The sequence below is a fragment of the Chrysoperla carnea genome, chromosome 5 (genome assembly GCF_905475395.1).
Source record: "Chrysoperla carnea chromosome 5, inChrCarn1.1, whole genome shotgun sequence".
NCBI lineage: Eukaryota > Metazoa > Arthropoda > Insecta > Neuroptera > Chrysopidae > Chrysoperla > Chrysoperla carnea.
In genome coordinates, this window is record NC_058341.1 from 55,126,777 (window position 1) to 55,153,929 (window position 27,153).

Below are 27,153 nucleotides of genomic sequence, written 5' to 3' on the forward strand. Positions count from 1 at the left end.
TTCGAAGCTGTCATTTTTGGTAAGAAAGACAAGAAAGTGGAAAAATGTAACCTGTAAATACGTAATTTTTCACATTTAAATAATTCAATACATCACTCATATCTTTCTGGAACTTTTTTATCAGCTATTTCATTTCATTATAATGATATCGAATACTGTTGAAAATAATGTGGATAATGATATTTGAGAAATTGTGTATACATGCAAGGTTCGAGAAGCTTCTCACCGAAGAAAAGTGCTCATTGCGGACATGCAAGCAAACAATGATCAAAATAGAACTGGTTCATTAAATGGTCAACTTAAACTTGATTTTGGTCAAAGCCATTGTTTTCATGCAAAGTACTAGTGATATTTAAAATGTTATATAATATAATACTCTTGAAATCTTCCATAAAACCTTGACATCAACCAAACCTTCAAGAACAACAAAGAAACAAACGAATCGAATTACAAAAACACCCACTAGATCCAATACTGTATGCCTTTATTATTATTTCATATACAGAATATTTTTAAAATTATGAAAGTGAAAAATCAAGACGTATTTTACATATTGAAAATTTGATATGAATAGCAGATTATTTGTGTGTTTTCGGGGTTTGCTTGGAGGAAGCCCACACACACATGTTTTTGCAAAAATTCTTGGATAAAAGCGTTGAAAAATGTCATCAAGCGAATGGTCACATGCAATGGTAAGGTGACAAATATTTACTAACAGATATTCTATCAGTCGATTTTTTGGATTAATTGGAGAGCCGAAAGATTTATACCTCGGAATCTAGGGCCAGTCAACGAATCTTTATAAAATTGTTCGACTGCATTGTTAAAAGCTGACATAAAGAAGTTAAAAAAAAATTTGTGCGATCTTGCCCCGACGATAGGGCCACCCCTTCTCGGGGGTGGAAAAATTTATACTGAAAATAACGAAGGGAATTGATATATGAATGAATTTTAAGCAAAAAGTGGCATTGTAACATATTTCAAAAAGTCAATACTTCCGATCTGTGTAAATGACCATAGTTGTTAAACACACAGTATAAAAATATATAAAAAAAAAAAAAAAAAAAAAAAAAAAATACTTCCGAGTTATTGACGATTGGAATTCGGAGTATTTAACGCCAAATAAATTAAAAGATTTGACGTTTTTAGAAAAAAGTATATCATACACTTTTTAAAGTACAATCAAAAACCTTGAAAATGAACAAAGTTTCAAGGCATTTGTATGAAAATTGACGGAGTTATAATGAAAACAAAGTCTCTCGGACCTTTCTTTTTATGTTTTATTCAGTACAAAAACTGATCAATTTTCCACGGGAACTAAAATTAATTCTTGCCGCTTTCCAATTAACTTTATTTAGGTACTGGCAATATAAAGTTCAAGCAGTTTTTGATATATATTTTTTGAAATATTTCAATTTAAATGCAAAAATTTTTTTCGAAAAATACAACAAAAATGTCTTTATTGTTAAATAACTCGAAAAATTATAAAGTTACAGAAAAAAGTTTTGAGAGAAAAAATACAGTTTTTTTTTTCAGCATAGTATTTTACCTTCTAAATGGTTATTTTGATATGAATTTCTTTATTTACTACCAAATAAAATTTGATATCAATTTCCCTGGCAGTATATTCTTTCAATATTTCCCAAGTTCACTGTATATTTGGACAATAATAAATATTATTAATGTATTATTAATTATTTTGATGATTTAATAATTATACATAAATATATTATTATTATTATTTATTGTTATTAAGTTTTAGAAAACAATACAAGATTATTTATGCGGTGGCATAATCTTTTTAAAACAACATATAACAAAAGTTGACGGTGCGGCGGTAAGATAATACAAACACCTTCTTGTATTTGTTTCTTTGTCATCACAAGAATGTTGGGCACGTTTAATTTAAGTATAGGTATACCTTAGTGTTATTGTTAGAAATCATCTTTAATTAACAAAATAAGATATGTATCTATTTAGGTATGTTTTTGTCTGAATATTAATTAATAGTCCAAGAGTCACGGCAAAACCTCAAATGCTAAATTAAATACGAATCGAGTGTAAAAATTCATTTTATACATAATAGAGGATATCGATGATTTATTTTCGCATTTCTTAACCAAATATGAAAATTCCGTAAAAGAGATGACAAAAGTGAAATTAAAATTAAAATTTTTCAGTTGTTTGACGCTTGACATATGACTCCAATAGTTTTTGCGGTGAAAAGGCAATTGTCTTCAACCAGCTGTGTCTCAACAAATATCGCTCCGAACACGAAACGAATAAAATAGTACACTAATATTTTCGATTTTGTTATTTAATTTTTCTATGGAAAGATTTTTTCCGTAGGATGTCAATTTCTCTAGTTTTAATAATAATAATAATAATAATAATATTTATCTGACTTCCTTCATTCATTCTAAAAATCACGGTCAAATCAAGTTTGGCATCCGTTATTCGAGAAAAGCTGATGGTAAACGTGATGTCTTCAACGAAAAATGGTTAATTTCAATCACTAATTACTCGGAAAGTATAGACTTTTCGAAATATGCTTGTATAACACTTTTTGCTTAGATTTGCTTAGATCGATTCCCGTTGTTTTTTTTTCACCATAACCTTTTCCATCCTCTAAAATGGGTGGTTACCATCTTCTGGACAAAAGCACCATTCAGCGCCATATAATTTTTTATCACGAGTGTAAAATAAAATTAATCCTAAATTATCATTAAAATCGGTGCTATCGGTCAAAATTTAGAGATTTCGCCTTTTTTCTCCTCGTATACTGGAGTAGTGAATGAGTTTTAATTAAAAATTTCAAAAAAATACGTCAAACAAATCATCGTCTCTTATTCAATAAAATGCGAACCTTTATGAACCTTATATCACGCTGCGTCACATCTTCCAAAACTTCTTAGTAAATATTAAGGCATTTTTTCTAGACCTCCTTTGCTTTTTCTCCCCTAGTTTTCGTGATGCATAGCCCCCTATTTGTAATGCCTAGAGTTGTCTGGTTAGAGTTAATAAGTTCCTGGAACATTCAGTTCTGTTTGGCTTATTGACACATGACTTGAAATTATCATTGGATTATCCACTTTAGATATTCTATTATTCTATTCGATCGATTATAAAAAATTCAATAACTCTTTCGATTGATCAACATTCTAAAGCTCTTATTTCGATATTTTTTTCAAATTTAAATATCTAAATTTACTTTCACTTTGGACATTTAAGTATTTTTCTAACCATTATACGCCACTACGCTTTTATTTTAATACATTTTAGGGCAAGAAAGCAATAAAAACCAAAGACTTCAAAAAAACTTAAATATGAAACACTACTTTATGCTCAAAATTCATGGAGCTTCCGGCATTTATCCGGCATTAGAAAAAATTTATATCCAAATATAGTAGCCGAATGGCAAAACAACTGCAAGTGGTTAAAACTGTGAATGATAAGAAAAGTTTTACATCTTTGCTCCCGGGGTTAAAAAGCCAGAAAATAATCAAGTAAAATTAATCACTGTCTCCCTGTCTATGATTAATATTCAATGAATAACACTCAAATTGATTTGATCTCTTTGAAAGAATTTACTATACATAGAAATATGTGTACCTAATATTTTATTTACAAACATGTGTTTTTATATGACGCATACTACATTTTTGAGGAAGTGCAACTTTGTAATTGTAGTCAAGGTTGAATACTAAAATATGATTTTATGTTATCACGTAGCGTACTCGAATTTCTATGAACTGTATGATAAATCATTTAATAATTATCATTTCTAGTATTAGTAATACGTTAGAAGTCCATATAAAGCAATAATAAGAACTAGATACATTCTCGAAATTTATAAGAGGTAATGATCACTGTGGATTTTTACTTCAGCACCCCCAAACTTTCATAAAATGCAGATGTCATTCGTTTGAAAATAATTTTTTCACGTTTGTCCATTCGAAATTTTTATTTGTCCACCCTTCAATTTTAATTTATGAAGACTTGACACATGACCTGAAATTATCATTGGAATATCCACATTAGATATTCTAAAGTGGATTAATCTACTTCAGCATCCCAAATTGGAATTTTCATAAAATGCAAATGCCAATCAATAGGTAAATCCTATTCGTCTACCCTTCAATCGTAAATTTTAAGAAAATTAAAATATTCATAAGCACTTCCAAATGCGAATTTTTACAAAATGTAGATACTACACCTTTAATAACGATTTGTCCACTCAAAAATTTTTTTTACCGACCCGTCAAAATAAAGGTAAGACAAAATAAAAATGTGGATGCTATTTTCACAGGGCTGATGTAATGCTCAATTTATAAAAAAATGTATACCAAAGGCAGAGTGACCTTCATTGCGAAGCAAATAAAGGATGATCCAATTTCAGTTTGCTATGTTTAAAACTCTGTAAATTAGAATGCCCTGAATATCTATTATTTATGTTTTCTTTTGTATACAATTTTTCCAAAGGCACTTGGTTTTAACCCATGAGGTGCGGCGTCGAGTCCTGGTGCAAGTGAATTTTTGAATTCTCTATAATTAAGATGCTGTAATACTTACGCTTTTTTCAGAAGTCAAATGTTTGTTTGAAACATTACTTTTACGAACTGAGCCAGTACTCAAATTGTTTGCTTGTTCTACAGAAATAACAATTCTGCAAGAAATGTGTATAGCCAATTCATTCGTCCAAGTGATCGGATAATGCGCATCATTTTGTAAAACTCGTATAGTGTGTATTCTCCAAGAATACGCCGTTTCTTTTTGCGGATTTTCGTGTCTTTTTCAACAAACCTGCACATTGTCGAATCTTAAAGCTAATATCTGTCTTAAGTTATAGCCGAAATAAATCTCGAAAAATCATAGAAAATTACCTCGAACGAGTAAACTACTTCAGAAGGTCCAGAGGCGGCCATTTGGTTGACATCATTTTTCATATGTAATGGGCTATGCTTAATATTCGATTAATTAAAATATAACAAACATAATCAATTATGTGTGTTTAAAAAAAAGTCGGCGAACATTATTGCGCATCACCCTGTATTATCTTTGATTATACTATCAAATTAATTAATTACTTGTTACTGCGACTCATTTAGTGGAAGTCCTTGGTAACCCACTATTAAATAAGAGAGTTTGATAACGTTATCTGGAACCAGGGTGATTAGAAGGAGAAGTTGGTCAAAATTGATTTTTTTTTACAAAATGTTCGAAGCGTTGGGAAGTTCAAGTGAATATTCCAATAATTAATTTAAGCAATATTTAAAAACATGACGGGACGTTTTAAAAACTTTTGAAATTTATTTATCTCTAGGATTATACAAACTCTCCACGGTTTTAATTATATTTATAAATAGGTAATTTTAATTGCAAAAAAAATTATAAAGAAAGACATTTTGATTTCTAAGAAAGTTGGACATTTTGTTCGTTCGTTTGAATAAACTATTCAATGTCGATCTAATGTCTATTCAATTTTCATCACATGAAGAAAAACGTCAATCTTAAGAAAAAATGTTTCGCATTCAACTTTCTTATACATTATATAAGATTAATAGATACGTAAGACTAAATCAGACGATCTACTTGAAATTTACTAGTAAAGCAGTTTCTTAAGATTTTAATCCATTACGATTTGATTAGAATAAAGAATTCTTTTATTTAAATCGCTCAAGTTTTAAATGTAATATTAAGAATAGTTAAAGAAAGATATTTACAGATTCACACCTACAGATTCATAATTATTAGACACCTTCGATGGCTCAGAATAATGTTTTTCGTAGGAGGTAAATCATTAACTTAAATTGGATAAATTTTACTAAAATTTATTTTCTTTACATACTGTGTATATTAAGCTTACAAAAAAAAAAGGATTGATCATAAATTCTAGAATAATCCCTAGACACGTGTAACGTCATACCTTTATAATAATTTGATAGTTTGAGCCTGGTGCGACCATTGAGGTCCACACGAATAACTTCCTAGTCTATTAAAAAGTAATATAAAAAAAATTAATATTTCAGCACATGCATAGGTTTATAGATAACTAAAGTATTTATTTAAAAACTAGCTCGATACCCGCCGTCTTCGCTGGGTTTAAAAGGAAAGATTAGTAAACACTACCGCGTTACAGCCTTTACCTCCTTTGCTCTCACTTATTCCCCTTCCATAATACTCGAAATAATGGTAGGGATTGTTTTACGCGGGTAAAATATATGTACAGTTTAAATTTTTTTTTTAAATATAATACCCATAATTCATTGAGTAAAGCAGAATAGATGGACATGAATTAAATTTAATTATTGTCATTTTCTTAAATATATCTTTATAAATTGTAGCTCATGTGTTATTCTGATATATCAGCTATATTATTGTTAAGTTTCATTCAAATTCATTCATTAGTTTTTGCGTGAAAGCGTAACAAACAAACAAACAAACAAACATCAATACTTTCACATTTATAATATACCTATAGGAATTATCCTTCAGAAGTTTGCCCGATAAATTTTTTTTTTTAAATTTTCTGATTTTTCATCCAATTTACTGATTTTCAGTCTTTTTGTTAAAACGACTAGACCGAATGTTACTAATTCTTACATTTCAGATCATAGTACCGTTAATATGCTTCGATTGACAACGTTGTCGATATCATTTTTTGTTCGCGCGATATCGATCAGAAAAAAAAAGGACCACACACTTACGTATGTACGTACTTCTTCACATACTTCTTCTCCAAATTATATTGTGATGCTATTTCCACTTGGAAATTTTAAAATATTTTGAATACTGCGATTTTTATGATCGGACCCACTGCAATAACTTCCCTATAGATATACTGGAAGTTAATAACGCACTTATACTTGGCTAAAAAAATCTCACCCCGAAGTTTTACACGTCTTGCCTTCATAATAAACTGAGGTAACAGTGAGATTTAAGAAGAAAATAACTCAACCATTTAAAGATAATTGTGTAGTTGGACAGTTTTTTGGATCCCTACCCCATTTTATACTCCGTGATTTGAGTGCATAGCGCATAGAAGTGTTAAGTCTGCTGCTGAGGGAGTGATTAAGAGTCCTTATTTTTCAAGAATCAGGGAAACACATGCTTGGGAAGTATACTTAAAGAGAAATATCAGAATTCTCTATGCAGTTTACATAAATTGAATTCCATTAGTATTATTTATCTCCTTTGAATTATTTACCCATTCTGCCATTTAAAGTTGATAAAGACGCGGCTACTTACTAATTAGATGAAAGTTGATCGCCAGAACTTATCATTACAATTAACATAAGTATATTATAATAAAAAACAAATGAACATCCCATCACATGTTTTAGTTAAATGACTTTTTACTGACTGAGCATTGCAATAAATAATTGAACAGAACTCAGAAAGAAGATGAAATGAAGAAAACGATTTAAATAATTTTAATGTAATTTAAATCTTTATACACAGTATCACTTAACAACAGTCAGTATATTAAATCAAGTGAAATAGGTTTTTTTTATGATGCCATAAATATGCTGTTATTGTAGCCTATATGTAGGTATTCTGAGAGCCAACAAACCTGCAAAAGAACTTCGTCGCACGCTGGACTTCTTGAATTAGCCAGGGAGATTGATAGCCCTTGTATCTCAATTTCTTGAAGATACTATTAAGACAAAGTTTACTTACTATGTCAACACGATAGTGGTTGCCCATATGCAATACCGTTTTCATGTAAAATAGAAACAAATTATTTTAGTGCACGTCGAAATTTTGGTTTTATTGTTTATTCATTTAAAAACTTATTTTTAGGTAATTTGCTATACCATATTTCACTATGATAAATGCGTAGCATGTTGAAGAGAAAAGGTACTATGCGATCAGTGAATAGGACGACTAAAAGCAAATACACTGCGCCAATTTATGAAGGGAACAAAATTTTACACAAATTTTACATAACTTTCAAACAGCTCATTTGAACTTCCATAGCTCATTTGAAAATTTGTACTTTCTAATTTTGGCATCTATTGGTCAACAATTTTTAAGTGTTCAACAACACTTGCCGCTTTGCATTGCGAATATCTTGATTTACAAACGATGAACGGTCTTAACAAATATTTTGAAATTTTTTTTTAAAATTTGTGTATGCCTTTGCATTTCTTTCCATTTCCACCTTCCGTACAAAGCGGCAAGAGATGATAACAATTTTTGACCAAAAGATTCCAAAATTAGAAAGTACAAGTTTTCTAACGAGCATCATAAAGTTTACGATAACGCTTTTTTTTATAAAATGGCAGCCAGGTGAAAAAACACCTAAAATGGAGCAATTATAAAAATTTTTACAAAACAATTATATGCAAGAGCTAAAAAGGAGATAGTTTAAGCTTATTAACGATATGAAAAAAGATTCAGTGGGATGATTATTTCAAAGATGGAGGATTTTAAATGCAGAATGTCAATTTTACTTGATAAGCAAATATCTTGGTCTAAAAAGGTCGTACGATAATTTTTTATAGCTCATTTTCAAGAAAGAAAACAAGCTTTCCTTTGGTTTAAACAAATTTGTTGTAAAATAATTTTTAAAATTTTGGTACGCTTTTTAACTTTATATAAAATTTAGGGGAAACATTTCTCACCCCTGCAACCCTCTGTGCAAAGCGGTAACGAGTGATAAAATTTTTAACCAGCAGATGCCAAAACTAGAAAGTACAAGTTTTCAAATGAGCTATTGAAGTCCCGAATACGATGGTTTATTAGACCTTATCGATATATAGTGCAGCAAGAATCCATTGTAAGACAATAACTTGGTAAATATGGCTCTTGGTATAAGGAAGACTTTTTATTAACAGTAATTATAATCATGCGAATAATTTCTTGGTTGTTAAAATTTGATTCGGTTCATTTTATTTATGTGTTAATTTATGGCAGATATGATAGATATTAGATATCATATGTCATGTTTAAATTACGTGCGGTTATTCTAAGATATTCACTTAAATATCTTCATAAAAGAATGTTAAAACAAACTGGCTGCACCTATTCCAAATTGTCTTTCCATATAAAATTTTAAAGTAAACTAAATTCCTTACTTTACATTCCGTAATGGATCTCATTTGTCTTTCTTCATTTTATCCTGTCATTTCTCACATTACTATCACCTGGGAAAATAACGAAGCATCGAGAATTCTATGTCTATGTCTAAAGTTGTGTTAAATGTCATAAATAAAACTTGCGTTGGGCGTACGGCGAGTTCGGCGAACCGAAAACCGATCAATTACAGTAGATTTCTCGAGAGATTTGCTGTAATTGTTTATCCATTGTTTTTTATTATTCCAAAAAAAAAAAAATGTTTCTATCGCACCGAAACCAAAATTTTCATTTTAAAATTTTGTTATCTATCAAAGTGGTTTTTGTGTGAATCAACATTTGGTCACACGATCAAAAAACTAAAACATTTGTTATTGAAATAAATATCACGATACTCGAAATAAAAATTGAATGTTACGAAATTTTATTTAAAAGATATAATTAAAAAACCTAGAATAGACTTATATTTTACTAAATATCGATATTTCGATTGCAAGGCAACCATCGTCAGTAGCTAAATTTTTTCGTATAAAAAAAACAAACATTATTTACAAAGTTAAAAATAAATATGTAATACATTACCAACATTTAAGTAACACTTACAAAAATGAAATAAAAATACACAAATTATCACCAAATCGAAAAAATTAATTTTCCAAAACCATCAAACTTTTTGTAATAGTTCACAAAAAATTATTTCGTAGGCCTTAGACTATATGCCTATATTCGCTATTACCGGCGAGAATTTTTTTATGCCTTTACGTTTAACAATAGTCAGTTTTATCAATTCAGAGGCAATTATAGGACCTTTATTCCTGTTGAAAGCCATATTACCCGCCTTGTGGATTGAAATGCTTTTGTACGCTATAAACTATAGTGAATCTTAACAGATTTAACTACAACATTCATCGTTTTGTCTGTCCGAGATTATCACAATCAAAATTTACCACAATTCGAACAAGACATATTTCAATTTCTGGGATGTAAAACTAACTTTAATCCCAGATTTGTTCAAAATTGATCACATGATCAAAAAATTAAAACATTTTTATTCGGTTACGCCATAAAAATATAGAAAAAATGATTTTGATCTATAACACACAAACTTACACAAACTTTCAATAAAGTCTATAATAATCAATTTAACAAAATAAGTGTGCATTTCTGGTGGGTACTGCTGAGGCCGAGTTTTATCAAATTTTTGGATAAACTGTACCCAATGGTTTAAATCAACCTACACAATTCTAAAATTCTATTTTTTTTTTATAACGATGCCATTAAAATTTAAAAAAATTGATTTTTCTCTATCATACCCAAACTTTAACCAATTTTAACAAACCAAATATGTAATTCTGGGAAACAAAATTTTGGGAAAAAAATTTAACTCGGGGCGTATATTTGGATAAATTTTATAAAGGTTTTCAAGTTTTCCTTCACTATTCAAATAATCAAATAATCCCTTGTCAAAAACCAAAAAAATTTTGTCTGTCACACCCCAATTCTAGTTTTATTCTTATCGATCTACTTTCTATTTGTAAATAAAATAAAAAAATATTATACCAAATAAATTAATTCAAACAGATTTTAAAGAGATAATTTATTAACTGATAACTATAATCAATTCGAAATTTGCTCCAAATATTATTATTATTATTATTCCTCCCAGATAAATCAATCAAAACTATCAATCGTTATACAGAATATACCGTTAATATATTATGCAAAATTTTTTAGTATGCCTTAAAGATAAGAGAGTATTGAATTGGTTTTAATCAATAGGTAATATTTGCCGCTATAATAATCCCTCTAAGCTTCACATTGACCTGTACGATTTATTTTCAATGTTAAAATGTTAAAATATGGCGAGAGCGGGTGTAAATTTTATTATGATGCTAAAATAATTTTTTTTGAAATTATTTTACAAAAATTATCATTATAAAGTATTTTGTAAGAGGAAAAATATGTTTGTTTCAATGTTAGATAGAAATTATTAATTTTTTTGTGATTTATAAACTGACAATTATTAATATTTTTACTTTCATATGATAATAGAATTTATGGAAGTATTGAAATTCGTCAAAATAAAATCTAGTTGTCACGTAGATCGGTCTCTCTGTGAAGAAAGAGTTTCAAAATTATTTCCATTTAAAAAAATGAAGATATGAGGTGTCCGTCAAATTTCCGCTAATCAAAAACATAAAAATGCTGCTCATTTTACGATTAGTGTTTTCGACATATCTTAAAAACTCCTTCGAAATTAAATATTTGTGTACTTGATTTGGGTGGTATTATTTAAACTAATCCAGGGCTAGATTTAATGGAGGACAGGAGGGGCTGAAGCTCCAGAGCCTTCACAGAAGAGGGGCATCCAAAAGAGCTTATCAAAGTTATCCGTACTCAGCACTGAAAATGATTTACTACGAGACCTAGATTTTACCGAAGTCGTTAATGATTTTTCGCAAAAAAAGCTCGCAAATTTCCATTTTCCTAAGCATATAATTAATTGAATTGGCTTTATTTCTTGTATTATACGATATATGTTTGTTGAGAAGATCTTGTTTGAAAAATAATTAGAGGCTTCCTACTTCTTTATCGCCCAAGGGCCTCCACACCTTTTAATCCGGTCCTGAAATAATCATTCATTCGTTAAATTAACTCAATTTTTTAATTTTTTGGGTCAAAAAAATTTTTTTTGTGATTTTTCAAAACATATTCTTATAAAACTCCTTTAAGCAAAAATGATTTTCTGTAACAACTTTGACACTAAAATACAAAAAAACAGATAACTTTGGCGATTAGGAGATTAGTTTCTTAGATACCGACTCAAATTGTGTATATTTATCATGCATACCTCAAATACTTGTCGATCTAACGCAAAACAAACCAAATTTTGTATCCAAGAATGTTTTAGGGTAAATACGATCCAAAAAATATACGAATAGATACAAACTCATTTGGCGCTTAAATGAATATTTTCGAGGCATCTCCAAAACTGCTTCAAATCGAAGCCTTTTTCGCCAACAGGATTGTAGGTGAAATCACAAAAACTACTCACACAATCCTTAAATTAATCAGATTTATATTTTTTTTCCGCTCAAAATTTCCCAAATTTTCAAGTTTATACAAATTTCCAATCAATAGTTTTAATGTGATTTTCACGATGTTTTCCTAAGAGATTGCCTATCCCCATAAGAAAGTCTTTTTTTTTTTTAATTAGTTTTGACCTAAAAAATATAAAAATCAGGTCACTTTAGCAATTGAAAAATCATTTATGTCTTACTTCCTCCAAAAATATTGATATGAATATGAAAGTAAAACATATATGTGTGAGTAATTTTGACCACAATCATAATTCCTAAAAAATTATTAAAATATTGTTTTTTTAAAGGTGATTAACATGTTTATTTTTAATTGCTTATTAATAATATTTATTATTTCTAATATTTCATAATAACAATAATTATAATATTATAAACTATTAAAAACAATATATTACCACATTTGGATGGCATGGCATCAAACACAAACTCACATATGGATTTTATCCGAATATGTACCTACGAGACTCACGTACCGGCAGCTAACAACACTTGTCTTATAGACACAAATTGTCTTATAGATTGGATTTACGAAAAAATAGATTGAAAAAAGTTTCTATAATATGGTCTCAAATTGAACGCAAGGACGAAAGACTTCAGAACCCAATTAACTCCTCTATAGTCGACAAACTCAACCCAACCAACCCGTAATTACAACAATGCTCCGAGCCTATAAAATTTTCGGTCTATTTTTTTCGATTACCTTATAGATTAACATTTGCCAATAGAATGATATTTAGCTCCAGAAACGGGTCGAATTCTAAAGTAAAATGCTTTCGCATCATTTTTCAGAATCCCCCTAAAAAGTATAAAGTACTTGATAAATCGGATATGGGCTAGTTATTAAACCTAAATTCAGTGATGGATTATCGACGTAGCCTAGAGTAGCAAAAGCTGCGGTCCTCGCGTATTTACGGGGACCAAATTGGTTTACGAATACTAAAAAAAAGTGGACAAATAGAAGAATAGTACAACGGAAAAAACAAATTTTATGGCCAAAGAGCCTCTTCATTGTGGACCCAGATAGATTTACGAAGTCTGAAAAAAAAAAGAAAAACACACACCCATTAACAAAATTTGATATAGACCCCGCGTTGGCTTACTCCGACACGGCTTAAACTGATTCGAAAGAGGGGCGAGTATTTGAAATACATAGACTTTTTCTTGATGGTCTTTCTCCCTAAAATATCTTAAAATCCTAACACCAATTTTCAATTTTGTTACAATTTTGCATCGACAGAATAAACGACGCCAAATTATTTTTCGAAGTAAACATAATTATCGAAGTAGGCTAGAAATGTTTCTCGAGGAATTCTAACAATTGATACAAGTGACATTCAGATCAAAATCACGACGCATTTTTTCGGGTTAAATATCATAGTCTATATAGACAATTAATTAATTTTTGTGACGATGAAGATTGATTTTTGTGACAATGAAGATTGCCTTTTATAAATGAACGAAACAATTATATTCAAATTTGATTACGATTTCCAGCGAATTTATTTCAAGATTCATAAATTTTGGATATTGTTATTCTTTTTCAAATTAGATAGGAATGAAGCACGCCTGACACCCAAGAGTGGTTCTTCACTTCCTTCCTATTTTAATTCTATAAAAGAATAATAACCTAAATTCCAGGCATTACTTTATGGAACAATTTAAAGCGTTGTTAACTAACGGTCCATCAAGAAGAATGGATAGGTATAATAAAATAATAAATAAAAAACTTTCATTAATGAAAAGTGAATTTTTTTTCATTTATGTTAATTATTGTATAAAAAAATAAAATTTATTATGATTTTTTGAAAAATTATAAAATATATTTAGAGATTTTATAAGAAAAAAAAAACCAGTTTTATTTCAGTGTATAATTTTTATTTGGATTTGGTCTAATTTTTAACTATTTTTGATTTTGACACAATTATGAAAGAATTAATAAATTAATTTGTGGATGACACTTGGTGTGTGTTTATCTATTTTTACTATCTATTAAATTACATAATTATTAATGGTCTTTTAAAAATACTAAGGTGTGAAAGTCCGTAGTTGTTGAATTAGCATCATTAAAAATTTTTAAATTATATTAACACTTACAGGATGCTACTGAATGCTACGACAAGTTCTGTGGTGATTCAAAATTTGAAGCCTACTTTAAGAGTGGCAGGTTTATGTTATATTACCTTTTGAATATGATTCTAGTCGATATTTCGGAAACTATTTTTTATCCAAATCTGGTACCAAAAATATATCCTGATTTTGATAAACAAAAGAAAATTTTTTATTCCAGAATTTGATGAAACTTCACATATAGGGTTCTTTTGACCCAAAAAATACAAACCATTTCATTTAACGATTTAATCGTATTTTCAATGGAATATCATGCAAAATCAAGTACGAAAATCTTTTATTTTGGAGCAATTCTGGAGATCGAAAATCGTCAAATGAGGTATTATAAATTTGGTCGCTATGTGTTTGCTTGTCTGCCTGTGGCATCCTAGCACCTAAACGGGTGAACCGATTTTGATTTTGTGTGTTTCGTTTGAAAGGTAAGTTAATGGAAACTGTTCTTATGTAGTATGAGCTTTGTTTCAAGTGCGAGTTTAGGGTCTTTACCCGAAATAACTAAAAAATTAGCGATGATCTTCAAAATCGGTTCAGTTTAGAAAAGGCTTTAAGAAAAAAAAGTAATTTAATGGAGAGATAAGTTAAGAAAAAGGTAAGGTAATTTAATTCACTTTCATCTCAAAAGCCATTGACACGAATACCTGGTTGATTATGCGATTGAACGCAAGTTTCTAATCTACCGACTGAAGAAATTGCTCGGAAATACCATCCGTCTTATACTATTCTAGTTGAAATTTCGGAAACTACTCGATCAATCGCCAAAGGACCCGATTTCTGTATTTTTTTTTTTAATTTTTTTAGGAATACCTCCCATTAAAATTTTAATAAATACTTGACTTTCTTACATTTTGGAGGGGGCAATTACCACGATTTCCTCCCTAAAGAAAAATCTATGCAACCGCTTGAATTTTTAAAATCGATGCAATCACTTTAAATAAATGAACATTTGTATGAATCATATAAGCAAAGTCCACTACATAAATGTCTTAGCAGTTGCCATAAATACAAAAAGAATGTTAAGAACACAACGTGATATTAATTTATCCAATCGAGTAAATATATTATTATTAAAAAATAAAACAAAAGGATATGAAATATTAGACATAATATTTTAAATTATATACTCTATCAAAGTATGAATTTGTTATTTATTTTACATATAATAAATGCTGCATTATATTACTGAAGAATATACTGATTGCTGATAGCTGATTGATGATAAATAATATTGAAGTAAACTTGTTTTATTTACATGGATAGACATCTACATCTATTATTATGTACTAGAAATTATAATCATGTGAAATAGAATGTTCAAGTAAACAATTAAACAAAGATAATCTAACATAATTTCTAGAGACCGATCCTAAACTTATAAAATGGATCAGGACTTTGATCTTGACGCAAATAACAAATCAGTTGTTGAGATTTCTTCAAAAAAATTTCTAGTCTACTATCCAGGTAATTTCTATGTGAATAAAAGTTATCTGAACACTTCAAAAAATAACAATTGATCGATTTTGGATTCGTAAAGTGGGTATAATCGCCCATAGAGAAGAACTTGAAATCTTCGAAACAAAGCGTGTACATTTTTATATATTTTAGTGCCAGACAGGCTGTCAGTCGAATGTTTTTGTTGATAAGACTTCCCGCCCTTTTAAAATTCGTTTAAAATTTAACTAATCCATACGACTATACGTCATTTATCAACCACTTTCAGTTTTGTAAGCCCCACTTATCTTCACCTTTCATTGTTTATCACGTTTGTAATTCCACTCGCCATTGATTTACTACATATTTTTAAGAAAACATTTTTCACATGATTTGTAGTTGTCTTTCAAATATGTATTATTTGCTTGAACATATCTATTGATTCCATAGTAAAGATGTGTGTATGCAAATAATGTAACAAAGGTATCCTTTAACACATAATTAGAGTTGATGTTAATTATGTAAAATTATTGACTTGTCTTCATACTTCATGTAAGAATAAGAAGTGTAACTACCGGAAACTGATATTAATTAACTACATACATCAATAATATACGTCTTATGTGTTTAATTTGCAAAATCTGATTTAATTCTTTGTAAATCTTATTAACAAGATTATTTACATCAGAATATTTCACTATTTGATTGAAAATTATATATATTTCACTATTTTAGTAAATTTAAAAGTAAAAAATAATTTTAAAAGCATTTACTCGTCACAATGCAATTTATGGTAAGTATGACCTGATTTTCCCATCGCTTCCACCATATTTCATATGCATACGTTATTTAGTTTTTAATTTAAAATTCAGACAAAAAATACTTATTTAGGGACCGACTTTTATTGTACTAAAAAGAAGAAATTAATTTTTATTGTTAGTAAAACCTTGAGGCGCTCCGAATCATCCCTAATAAATTAAATCGAGCGCGTCCTTCTTTTACAAATAGTCAGGTATTAGTGAGCTACAGTGTACTTTTTGGTACAATTTTTTCTTTCTTATTGTGCTTTTTAGTACAAATAAGAGTCTTCCCTTTTTTTTAGTATTTTTTTATAATTTTTTTTTTGTGTTAGTCTCAATCATATAGATATAATACCATAGAGCTGCAAAGTCACGGCCAAAATGTTTATCGCAGTAGAGAGGGGCACATAAACACATCCGTTTCTCTTATACGCCTACAATTTCTGCCTCTTTTTACCTCTCTCACTGCGGTAAAGAATTCACTCATTGCGTTTCCTATATCTATACAACTCTATGGTATTATCTCTATGATCTCAATCAAAATATCTAAAAATTTTATTATAAATATCCTTGTTAATGGCAACCTTCTATTGTATTTTTTTGTTCATTTATGAAACATTCCGGAAATAGTTATAATTTTGTAACATTTGAATTTTCTCATCGATTTGAACCAAAACTAATGGGAGGTCTTATTCTTGTACTTTTTTTTTTTGTTAGAACCATCCTTTTACTTAAACAATGTATATACATCAGTCAATGACTCAATGTAGCTTTATGCATTGTACAATCGTAGGTAAATTCATCGAATCTTAAAGGCGATAAAATCATTCAGACCAAAAAATGCTTATTTAGGAGCAATTTATAAAATAACTACAAATGTATTCGTTTTTGGAAAATAAGTTTCCAACAAATGTTGTTAGTTATTTATTTTATAAATTATAATTTTCAAAGTGTACCTCCACAATTTTTGCGAAAGAGTCTGAAAAAACCAGTGGCGGATTTACTAGCAGGCTGAGTAGGCTGGAGCCTAGGGCGGCAAATTTTAAGGGGCGGCAAATTTAGTTCATAAATTTTTTATTTCGATTGACAAAATTTAGAAAAAATTATAATACACACACAAAATACGAATTTCAAAAATTATAGAGGAATTAAAATATTCAACAAAAACCGAAATATAGTCCTACATATTATAGTCGAAATTTAGTTATTTTTACATATTTTCTTCACTGATAATTACTATAATTTTTTCTCCGTGTACCTAATAATTATGAGATCTCCTTACACAATTCAATCTTGATACAATATCGATGGTCTAATCATGATGATTGCTGCAGCAAGTTTGCAAATTGTCAAATTCTATTCCAGAAAGTTATTTCTTTATGCGTAAAAAATACTGACTAATTTTTATTAAATAAAAAACTAGTTCGATATCTTATAGAGATTCAGAATAAGTATAGTCTTTTTGTTTAAATCAATCGAATAACTGATATTTGATATTTTTTGGAGAGAATAAACAAAGTAAATGTTCAAATTCAGACTTCAAACATAGATTTAATCACCGTTGCTGATCTTTACGAATCACTCCGTAAGTTTTTCATAGCTGAACGAGAGAATTTCAAGTACTTCGAAGAAAAGGCGATCGAGTTAAGCGTATCAAAAGAATATACAAGAGAGAAGAAAAAAAGACAACCAAAAAGAAAACAAAGATTCGATGAAACACCCGATGAAGATATTGGAATAGCTGCGAGTGATTACTTCAGGGTTAACACATTTCTCGTTGTCATAGACAGACTCATATCCGAGTTAGCAAGCTTCTCTTGCTTGAAGAGAGTAAAGAACTACCTCCGATCGACTTTAAGTCAAGAAAAGCTAAACGCTTTAGCTCTCTTGTGCATAGAGTCAGAGCTAATAAACAAGATTTCGTACGACGATATAATAAATGATTTTGCGAATTCAAAGTGTCGCAAAATAGTATTGTAATGCTTTTATAATTTGACTTGAATTATAATACTAACAAATAATTAAGAAAGGATATATTTATTGTGTTGTTTTGTAACTGTAAGTGTAATAATAAATATTTATCAACGTTCGCCAAATCTAGATTTTTTGTGTAAGCTTTATTCCTATTACATAAGTATTGTATAGTTTTAACACATACCTTAACTTACTTTAAAATTGGTACATGTTTGAGATATTTTTTGCATAAAATATTGTTTTTTGATAATTCTTTGCTGTAAAAATAATCAAGGATCTAACACGGTACCATAGTTCTCGATGATACTAACCATACGGGAAAAGTTGATGTAATGAGGATAATGGAGCACAAATCATAAAGTTGCAATTTTATTGATAGATAATTGATATGATTGTGAACTAAGATATCAAAATTTAGAGGCGGCAAAAATTGAATAGCCTACGGGCGGCAAATCTCTAAATCCGCCACTGGAAAAAACCGCCATCAGCTCTTACCCTGAAGCAAGTACTTATTCACTGGTAATAGAAACTTTATTAAGTTGTCATATTTAAGGGGTTCTAGAACTGAAAAAAATAACTAAATTTAAAAAAAGAGGTCATGTTAGGAATATAGTTGCCCAAAAAGACCCATTCCATATAGAAAAATAATTATGTTTTTACAATTAAATATTATTTTTTGCAATTTTTTTTTAATAGGTACATCTCCATATCGATAGACATATGTCCATTTGCATTTTTATTAAGAATAAAAATTTTGAAAATTGTGTTAAACAAGTGGGCCATCTTGAGTCTATCAAAACTTAAAATTGCTACAAAAATTATAAAACATGCACTCACTTTGTTATATCAATGAAAACTAAAACCCAACGTTAAAATGGCGTCGCATTTGTGTATGGGTGGGATGCCTTTTTGCCTGAATACTATTATTTTTAAAGTGTGGGCTATCATGAGAACCCGGGTCATCACTAGTTCCACTACCTTATACTCCATCCAGTAAGCGCATTCAACAAAATATTTTGAATTTTAAAGGGAATGTTATAGTGGGAACGCCAAGTAAATAAAATAGTTCATGGAACCAAAATATTTATTTGAAAACGTGTATTTTTCGACTTTCAAAATTTTCAGAAATTGAATCTCTGAAATGATCCATTTTTAAAAGTTGATTCCGTAGAGCCTTTAAATAACAACTCTTCACAATGTATGAAAAAAAATTTACAGAAATGCAAACACAGTTTGTACATTGTGAAATTTGATTCGCACTGATGGATTATCAAAGCAGTAAAAACGGGAACATGGAATAGTATTGAAAGTTTTTATATTACGTCTACTCCGGCCGCTGAGTCTGTTTTCGTTGATTTTGCTCATAGACCGAAAACAATATACGGTTTTCGGCGAATTTTGTTTTATTTTTTCGAGATATGATACAGTAACTTTTTATATGCAATTTAATTGCTTACATGTTAGGCAACGATTTAGTTTTTAAACTGTGAAAACGGGTAATATTATTAAAATTAACCAGCGAATCAACCAGCACAGCCAATACAACCTAGCCCTTCGAAAGAATTTGTCAAAAACATTAATTAGAATAAAAGTTATTCAAAAATTTCGGGAGAAAACCGGGAAAATAGCACTTCTTTAGATATTTTCGCTTATATCTTGGGTTTTAATTAAAAAACAAAACTTCTCATTTGCAATCTAAAAATTTAATTTAAGTATCATGCAATATTGTTTAAAAGGAAGTTACACAAGTTATAACATCTCTATCTTGATTTTCGGATTCAGCAGAAAAAAAAAATACGACAAAAATCATACTTCGTTTTCGTGCAACTCAATCGGCCACGAAAACCGGCTCAGCAGCCGAATTATCCGAGCCATGAAACAAACTAACAGTTTTCATCTAGTTATTGGTAAAATTGGATAAATTTACTTCTAACCGCATGAAATGTTTTGATTTAAAATAAAGACCTTTTGTTCCACAGAATATTCAAGCTAATTGCATTGCCTTCAGGGTTGTTTCTACGTACAATATATCACAAATATAAAACTGTTGTTCAGTATACAGGACAATTTTTCATACATTGAATATTTTGTTTTGAATACAAATAATAAATTAATAATAATAATAGCCGCCATATGCATATTATTATAAGAGGTGATTTATGTATTAAAATTTGAAATAATAACACGTATATATAAAAACCGCCTACATTATAATACTAAACGTTTTACCAATTTTATACATACTGCATAAGTGGCAAAAATATATTATAACGAGGTGGAGAACCCGTTGAAAAATCATTCTTTGTTCAAATCTTAAAAACTGAGTCAGGGAGCCTAAAACGGCTAAATTTTGAATTTTTTTTTCTTTATTAAAATAAGGTAGGGATGAAGAACGTTGACATATGCTTGAAACTCGAAAAAATACTTTTATCGATAAAAATGATTCGAACCAAAACAGATGGGTGTGTAGGCGTACACTCACTGTCAGAAAAAGTGCCACAGTTAAAACATTCTAAGCGTACGCATCATATGTTATGTTATAATAGTAACACTTAGAATGTTTTAAAACGAGCATTTTTTGTGACATTGAGTATACATCTTACGCAGACATTAAACGTGACCTAGGTTTTCATGCTCACTCTACTCCATAACTGATAATCGATAGATGGATACTTTAAATTAGAAAGTTGTTATTGATTAATAAAGCAACATTTTTTGTTCAAAACGTTTTTCCGAAAACCGTACAACTTAGGCAAAAACGGATTGAAAAGTTTTACCGAAAATTGTTATTTCGTATCGAAATTGTTATTTCTTAAAATTGTTCCTGTGAAATCTAGGTACTCTTCGAAAAAAATGTTCCAATAAATCGAATAAAGTAGTTTTTCTATAAAGACCACTTTTGTTCAAAATGCTAAATTACTATTCGGCGTACAAAACAATGTTTCAAACAAAAAATGTTTGCCTATTTATAAAGGACAACTTTCTAATTTAAAACGTTCATCTCTTTGTCAGTTATGAATCAGAGTGAAGTTTAAAAAATTCGATGCCGGTATAAGATGTGTCCCTTTGGAACTAATACTTTGCGTTTGAAATATTTTCATCAATTAAATTTATTTATCGAGTTACAAGCATATGTCAACATCCTGTATATGGTATGAGTGTAAAGGACTTCAAATATTATTTTTGCCCGGAGCGGCTAAATAGCTATATCGGGCCCTGCTTATCGTGCTGGTTAATGACGAAAAATAGACTCACGGTCCAAAAATATGCTTCACCGATTTGACATTTAAGATAAAATTTTGTTCAGTATGTAATTTGTATGTCATATCTGTAATAAAATTGCCTATACACGATAATAAAACATATATCCACACTTATATATTTTTTTTTTAGCCTATTTTTAGCCATCGCACTACACGGACTTCCGGACGGATCGACTGATACATTTATCTTGCTCAACGGACATGAAAAAAAAAATTTCAAAAGTGTCTTTCTTCCACTTTTGACTTAATATCTCATAGAAAAATACTTCGCCAAAACCTTTTTCATAATATCCTGGATGCGACGTCATCCATTGTATACAGGTGCGTTGTGGTCAATGATACATTTTTAATTATCAATAATTTGTACTACGTTTGACCGTCATAAGCATTATTATGTTATTATACACAATTTTGTATACCTTGTAAATATGAAATATATATCACAAGTTATACTAATTTTAGTCCCGAGTTTGTAACGCTAAGAAATATTGATGATACGAACAAAATTTTGGTATAGGTGTTCGTAAAATCAACTAATTAGTCTATTTCCGTTTGTCCGTCCGTCCTTTAACAAGATAGCGAAAAGAAATATCAAGCTGAAATTCATAGCTTGCGCAGGATGTAAAAAGTGAGTTTGAGTTTCGCACTATAGGTCAATTGGACTTTGGGTAGGATCCACTTGTGAGCCGTTAGAGATAAAACAAAAGTTTAAATATAGAAAATGTTCCTTATCAAGGAGTAAACAACTTTTGTTTGAAACATTTTTCAGAAACATTATTGTTTTCCCGTGAGGCAGCAATAAGGTCAAAACTTTGGTGTCCATTTTCTCCAAAGCATAGAAGATAGAGAGATGAAAATTTGTCGGTAGGTTCAATTATTCTTAGAAAAATTAGTTACCTTTGAAAAAAAAAAAAAACGCAAAAAAAAGTTTCTAGAAAAAACTGGAAAAAGTTATTCGTTAGGGCCTCAACGGTCGCACCAGACCTTACCCACGGCTTGTTAATTATACATTTACAGACCCAATTTAAACATTTCTATTGTCATATTATTTTATGTTTGTGCCAACTGCAATCAACACTGGATTGTCTTAATCAATATTAATTAGTTAGTTATTTTATATGCGTGTTAGGTGAGGATTTAATCACAGCAGACTTTTTAATTACACAAAGTGTAATATTGTTACACTTACAACAACAACCTAAACAAAAATAAATATTATGTTTATAAAAATATGACTACAATAGGGCGATTAAAAGGCTTGTTTACACCAACACAAGTGTGTTAACTAATTATAATTATTTTTAATTTCAATGCATTCACCTGTAATATTTTTTTCATCCAAATATTTTGTTAACTGTTTTATTATTAATGCTTAGGCAACTTTAATGTCATATTCATGATGTAAATTGCCTAATGTAAGACACACATTATGAGATATGAGTACTTGTGGATAGAGAAGTGAGTTTAAGCAATAGTATTTTTATACCATGTATGAATAAAATATATCAAGGTATACTAAGTTTAATCCCAAGGTTGTAAAGCTTAAAAATATTGATGCTACCAACAAAATTTTGGTATAGGTGTTCACAAAACCATCTAATTAGTCTATTTTCGTTTGGCCGCCCGTCTGTCCGCCTGTCTTTCAACACGATAACTCAAAACTCAAAAAGGAAAGGAGATATCAAGCTGAAATGTTTATAGCGTGCTTAGGACGAGAAAAGTGAGATCGAGTTCGTACATGGGCAACAATGGCCAATTGGATCTTGGGTCCGTAGGCCTCATTATGTAAACTGTAAGAGGAAGAACAGAACTTTTGTTTGAAACATTTTTTCATTTACATCACTGTTTATTATTATATTTGGTTAAAAACATTGTATAGTATGTATACAGGGTGGACCACTTTAATCTATGCATCTGAATATCTCGCCAGAGGTGTCACCTTTTAAAAGATGGCCTCAACTTCTTCAAGTTATTCGAAAGAGGTATAAAAATACTTCTTCGAAGAGATAGAATAATACTTCAAATTAGAAAGAACTACTTTTTTCGAAAATCGACTCTTTTCAAACATGAAAACGAACCGTTTTGTGCTACAGAGTTTGTTAGAGCTAATGTGATAAATATTCGATATGCTATTTCCACGTTCCGAAAATCAATGTGAAAAGGCTCAGCTCTATCGTATGCAGAAGCTTCAATTATTTCGGAAGGTGAATTTCGATCTACCATTTGTTCAGTGCAATACGCGTGAAAGTGCACAAATTCGCCATATTCCAATGGAGATTAAAAAGTCTGAGAAATAAACATTTAGATCGTTGAATTTATTTATTATCCAAAAAGAACAAATTTCTTTTATTATCCAAATTGCCAAATACAGTAACAATCGATAATTTTTTCTGAAACTTTATATGCTTACACTGTAAAAAATGTGAATCTGGAGTCAAACGTCTGCGGGATTAGCTAGGTTTTTTTGTGTGTAAAACCTATATCGTTTGATTCAAAATTCATTTGTTTTTGTATAACGAAATTCAACTTTTGTTCTATCTCTAACAGGTTACAAAATGGAATGGGTTTACAAGACCTATGTTGCTCATTTACGAACTCAAACTCACTTTTTACGTTTTGAGAACGCTATAAAAAATTTCAGCTTGATATCTCTTTTCATTTTTGAGTGACCGTGTTGACGGACAGTCAAGCAGACAAACGGAAATAGGCTAATTAGTTGATTTTATGAACACCTATACCAAAATTTTGTTCGTATCATCAATATTTCTAAGCATTACAAACTTGGGACTAAAATTAGTATACTTTGATATATATTTCATATAAACTGATAGAAGATGCGAAAAAATTTGGAGAATTTCAAAGTCTAACTAAAATCAAGATAAATTAACTCTAAAGAAATTAAGCTTTATTATTCAAAAGACGATGATACCTACTATTTAATCGACTTTTGGGATTTCTTGAAATTATAAAAAGGAAAGGCTCTTTTCTTCATTTCGAATGTGGTTTACCATTTGAAGCGGGTAAAACATGTAATAGAAATACTAAAATAGTTTTTGGTGTGGCTCACGTACACCGAGACTAATTTATTACGGCGACATCAGCGGATTCATTCAAGTGAAAAACTACTATGATATGACATTGTTTACAGAAAAACGTGATATTTTGAATGCCGAAAGATCGAAGTTCAAGGATATATTTTCAATAAATTATCAATATATTTCCTTGTTTCACCAAATGCCAAGTGCAAATTTTTTTGAATGTAAAATTTTGCATTCCATACTTTATACATACACATGCACTTATTGTAAAAAAATTAGAATTGTTAAATTTATTCAAAAATAATAATTATCAATTAAAAAATCATTAGATTTAGAAAACCACCAAAAAAAAAAAATCGAATATTTGACGTCATATTATTAAAATAATTTTTGACCTAAATGAACTGTTAAAAAAATCAAACATTTTATTTTAAATAAAGATAACATAAAAGTGTCTACACTAGCGTTACAAAGTTCGAAATCAATTTTTAGAAATCGATCAAATTCATGTAACAAGATTTTGATAATAATAATAATAATAAGACAAAAGAGGGGTACCACAAGTGGGTTCCTAGCACCTAGACGAAGAGTCCTCTATGCCCTCCGTGAGAACGACCTGCCACCCGAAGACGAGACGTCTACAGGTAGGAGGCGCTATTAAAATCAGATGGAGCCAAAGGATTCTATGGAGGCCAGACGCCACACAGAAAGCCCACAGATTCTCCGTCGGGATCTCACCCAAGATAGATGGATCCCAGGTTTCGGACCCGAACATTCCGAATCTAACACACTGTAGGTTTCTGCTGGTGCAAATAACATGTATGGAGGTTTCAGGTCATCCTCTATAGAGGTTCTACAAATGGAATCATTAGCAATCCGCATATTGTGAAGGTGATAGTTCAATCGACAGTGTCCTGTCAAGAGTCCCTCTTCCCTTCTTAACTATGCTCTAGTAAGTTTTAGGCGAGCACAGTCGAATGGCCTAGCTGTAGTTATACACAGTTTTGCCTGTCGTATGCCCTGCGTAAAGTCCCAGTAATAATAAGATTTTGATAGTAGTTTAATGACAGTTTCGATACTTTTTTAAAAGCGAGAACCCTACAATTACCCAAAACAAATTTTGCAAAAATTTGTCAATATTGTATGCATTTTTATACAGTGCAGTAACAGATTACATTGAATGGCTTAGCAGCAATTACCACAAGCAATTTTTGCACAGTCAAATCAAATCTTGTTCAAGCTTTGAATATTCAATTCAATGTCAATTTGATGTTTTTTTGGGATGTCTAAAAAGGAAAGTTATCATAGTATGTTTTGACCAAATAAAATTTCATATCAACTATTCCAGGAAAGATGCGAAAACACCCTGTAACAGAAATAATTATCCAAAGCACACCGTAAGGACAAAAAAAGTAAATATCAATCGAAAAGCTTGGCCCCCTTAAAGCAAGAAAAAATTTGGTAAATCCCAGTTCACCTGAAGAAATTAGAAAAGTTGCAATGCAATAATAAATGAGGAGAATCCTATGATGAGACCTATGATGAAAATTATTATATTATTATTAAATAATTTTGAAAATTATTTAATTTATAACAATTTTAATTGTGTATAATTTTAATTTTAATATAAACCTGTTTTAAATACTTTAAATGTAAATTTCTTTCCCATTATAATTGTACTGCCAAGTCCGTTTAATAAAAATTGACATCACATCAGGGGGATGAAGTTCACAAATGTGACCACCTGTGATAAAGACGGTGGGGGCAAAAAATACTAAATTTGGCGTAATTTGTGGATGGCGTCTGATTACTTGAAGCGTGATCTGAAAACTATTTTGACTTCCAGTTACAATCCACGCTCAAAAATGCAGTGTCAAAAGTTTCCAAACTTTTGAATTTAAGTGTAACAATGTTCCAAGAAAAAAAAAACTTCAATGAAACAAGATCAAAAATTTACTACAAAGATTAAAAACATAATAATAAAAAATCGTTTTTGATTGATTGATTCAGATCGGGTTGATAGAACACCAAGAGCAAGTCAGTATTATACTACATCTACATCTACATAAGTAATAAGTATACCTCCTTCATAGTCATCGTGGTCGTCCGCGTCGTTATTAGTTAGATGAAGTGACGTCAAAAGTGCATTAAACAATATATGCATATTATTATAAAATACAAGGCATATAGTGTTTAATCGCTTGTAACGAACAAAATAAAACATTGTGAAGAAGACGAATTAAAACCGCTTTTGATTCTGTGGGGGATACACATACTACTCTTTTTCAGTTCACGACAGAAACAGTGTGTAAATATACGAAGCGAGAACGGCCACCGATACACA

At 29.9% G+C, this 27,153-nt stretch overlaps 1 protein-coding gene across 1 annotated transcript in view; it reads left to right on the forward strand.

Annotated features, from left to right (window-relative positions):
* Positions 1-662: 662 nt before the first annotated feature.
* Positions 663-27,153, forward strand: part of LOC123301241 (fibrillin-2-like) — an 89,298-nt gene continuing 62,807 nt past the window's right edge. Inside the window, exon 1 of the mRNA XM_044883976.1 lies at positions 663-692. Coding sequence (XP_044739911.1) covers positions 663-692 — 30 coding nt within the window. The remainder of the gene's footprint in view (positions 693-27,153) is intronic.